The following is a 2,692-nucleotide window of genomic DNA, read 5'->3' on the forward strand; positions in this document are numbered from 1 at the left end:
AACCCACCTACAGGGCTCCTTTGTTGGCAGACAGTCTTCAACTTCAGGGCTACACCATGTTCAGACGAAACAGACACCTGTCCTACACCAATGATCCCCAGATGGCAAAGAAAGGTGGTGGTGGAGTTGCCATGTATGTCAGAAATCATATCCAAGTGCACGAGAAGCAGTACATACATAATGTAACTGACCTAGAGTTTGTGGCTCTGAAGATTGAAGCCCCAGTGAGAGCACTAATTGCAGCTGTGTACAGACCACCAGACTACTGTGTCAAGTCATTCCTGAAGAACCTGAGCAGCCTTGTGGACTCACTGGAGATCATGGATATTCAACCCATCATTGTCTGTGGTGATTTCAACGAGAATCTGAAGTCTGAAGAAAAAAAGCCAATACTGGAGATGTTTCAGTCCAAAGGGTTTCAACAACTCATCACTGATCCAACCACAGAGAAGAACACACTGTTGGACGTGGTTTTCATCTCTCAACCTCAGCAGTGTCTCCATTCTGGTGTGCTGAAGACCTACCACAGCTATCACAACCCCATTTACTGTGTATTGTCTTTTAACAGTTCGTGAAACAGTGCGGTAAGCCATACAGGTTTAGTAAAATACAAGTGACTCATTTGATAAAATTGTGTTTTCATCATGTTGTTATCACCATGTACATTCTTCAGTTTGCAATCAATAGGACAATTCTTTAAGCATCATCTTGTGTAAAAAAAAAAAAGTGTGTTTTGGCTTGTGCATTTACCAGGGAGGGTTTTGGGTTTTGGGTTGGTAAATGCACAAGCCAAAAGAGTTTCAGGAACCAAGGACAGCCAGTGTTTACAATACCTGTGCTACATGTGTAACAGTCACTGAAAAATGAACAATAAAATAAATGAATTTCAATAAATAATATTTATCAATTAATATAATATATCCTATTAACTGTTAAATTAATAAAAAACATCAATACACATTTATATGCAACTGCTGAAAGTACATGTTCTCTGTGTTGTGTGAGCTGGATGGTCACCTCCCCTGCCTCGGGGCAGGTGGCCTGACCAGAGACCATTCACTCTGTGTGCTTTCTGACCCCTACTCAACGTTCCCCTCTCCAACCTTTACCACATTACTTCCAAAACTGTGAGGATCAGCTGGGAACGGCCAGGACATGGTGGCTGTCAGTCTGCCATTGCCCAGGTACTGCAGCATCATCCTGTCAACAGTGGATCCACCACAACTGGGTTCCACAGAGTTCTTCTTCCTGCTGCCCTGGTTGTTCTTCGCTGAAGAGAATGAGACTGTGTGGTGCTGCTGGTTGCTGAAGGTATGACAGACAGTATGTGATTTATAGGCTACAAGTTCTGCATATGTTTTTATGCCACAAAAACGTACAACATCTTTCTCTTCTCTTTTATCAGGAGCACCTACTTCCACCTCATCATCATCCGGCCACGTCTGACCAGAAACAACAGCATCATCAAAACCGTCAGTCTGCAGAGCCCTCACTGCTGGACCGCACATACACAAGTCATCCTGCTGCCAGCTTCTATGCCTGCTCACAACAGAGCCAAAGGTACCGCTTTGTTGTTTTGTCATTAAAAAATGTGGATGACACTGTTGACAATGTAGGTTTACAACAATATCATGTCCACTGCCTTCTCCTTTCAGGTCTCCCCCACTTGACAGTAGAGACCGACAGGGCTGGACAGCTTTCTGGACCTTGTGATCTGTGTGACGGAGCACTGAGGGTGACAGGCTGATGATTCTCTGGCAGGTGATTACTTAAGGTAAATGATAATCAGTTAGTAAGTGTTGAACATGTGATTTATGTCTTGGTCTTCACTTTCCAAAACATTTTTCTATTTTGTCTTGTCAGGTTCACCTCCCTCATTCTTCTGTTGATCATCTGGCAAGTGATGAGGTGCACTGCTGCACGGACACACAGCTCAGAACCACCAAGCCATCGTGCTGTCACTGACCACACATGACAACACCATCCAATCTGTGCAGCAAGCAGCAAATGGCCAAGTCAAATTTGAACATGGGCCACTGCAGTCAGGACTGTGCCCATACTGTTGAGCCCATAAGGTTTTATTCTTGGCCGTCACAACATCTATCACACGTCTGCCCGTCCTGGGTGAGGGATCCCTCCTCTGTTGCTCACCCTGAGGTTCCTCCCGTTTTTTTCCCCCTGTTAAGGGTTTTCTTGGGAGTTTTTCCTCAGTCGATGTGAGGGTCTAAGGGCAGAGTGTTGTAATGCTGCTGTGTCAAGCACTTGGAGACAACGTTTTTTTAGAAATGCAATACACAAATGAACCTCCTTTCCTGCAAGTGCTGTAATAAAGACAGATTCTAACTATCCCAAGGACAGTCATTCTTATATTATGTTTACCTAGTATTTTTTGTTGATACATTCCACATTACTGAAGAAAGGTGTTGTGTCTGAACAATTACATCAGTGAAATCTATTTCTACTGGTTTTAGACCTTTAAACACATCTTTACACTTTTGTTAAACAATTCAGGTGTTTTTCCACCAAGTCATATAATTCAACCTCCTGCTCACATGTTCTGCTTTTACCTCTCACATATTGCTCCATCTATATTACCTCTCACATATTGCTTCATCTATATTAATAATGGTTCAACTATGTTTTTACAGCTGTCAGTTTTGAAAAATATTTGAGAAGACTTCAGTTTTTCAAT

At 42.8% G+C, this 2,692-nt stretch overlaps 1 protein-coding gene across 3 annotated transcripts; it reads left to right on the plus strand.

Moving 5' to 3' along the window:
- The first annotated feature begins 1,057 nt into the window (after positions 1-1,057).
- Positions 1,058-1,983, plus strand: LOC146960078 (uncharacterized). Of its 3 annotated transcripts, none has more exons than XM_085772636.1 (4): positions 1,058-1,311; positions 1,406-1,560; positions 1,674-1,761; positions 1,864-1,976. In XM_085772636.1, the coding sequence occupies exons 1-3, from the start codon at positions 1,156-1,158 to the stop codon at positions 1,711-1,713; spliced, it is 351 nt and encodes a 116-aa protein (XP_085628762.1). In that variant the 5' UTR covers positions 1,058-1,155; the 3' UTR covers positions 1,714-1,761; positions 1,864-1,976. The 3 variants fall into 3 exon arrangements, 1 of the variants encoding a protein (XP_085628762.1); XR_015035530.1 differs by having other exon boundaries at positions 1,071-1,311; positions 1,677-1,774; positions 1,864-1,983; XR_015035529.1 differs by having other exon boundaries at positions 1,072-1,311; positions 1,674-1,774; positions 1,864-1,983.
- Positions 1,984-2,692: the final 709 nt, after the last annotated feature.

This window comes from Trachurus japonicus, unplaced genomic scaffold (genome assembly GCF_045865225.1).
Source record: "Trachurus japonicus isolate A0001 unplaced genomic scaffold, Traja_1.0 AP030740.1".
Lineage (NCBI taxonomy): Eukaryota > Metazoa > Chordata > Actinopteri > Carangiformes > Carangidae > Trachurus > Trachurus japonicus.

Excerpts from the sequence above, each read along its gene's own strand:
- LOC146960078 (XM_085772636.1), top strand. The coding sequence starts at position 1,156 with ATGGTGGCTGTCAGTCTGCCATTGCCCAGGTACTGCAGCATCATCCTG. Across the intron at positions 1,312-1,405 it reads GGTGCTGCTGGTTGCTGAAG|GAGCACCTACTTCCACCTCA; the intron begins GTATGACAGACA and ends CTCTTTTATCAG. Across the intron at positions 1,561-1,673 it reads TGCTCACAACAGAGCCAAAG|TAGAGACCGACAGGGCTGGA; the intron begins GTACCGCTTTGT and ends CCCACTTGACAG.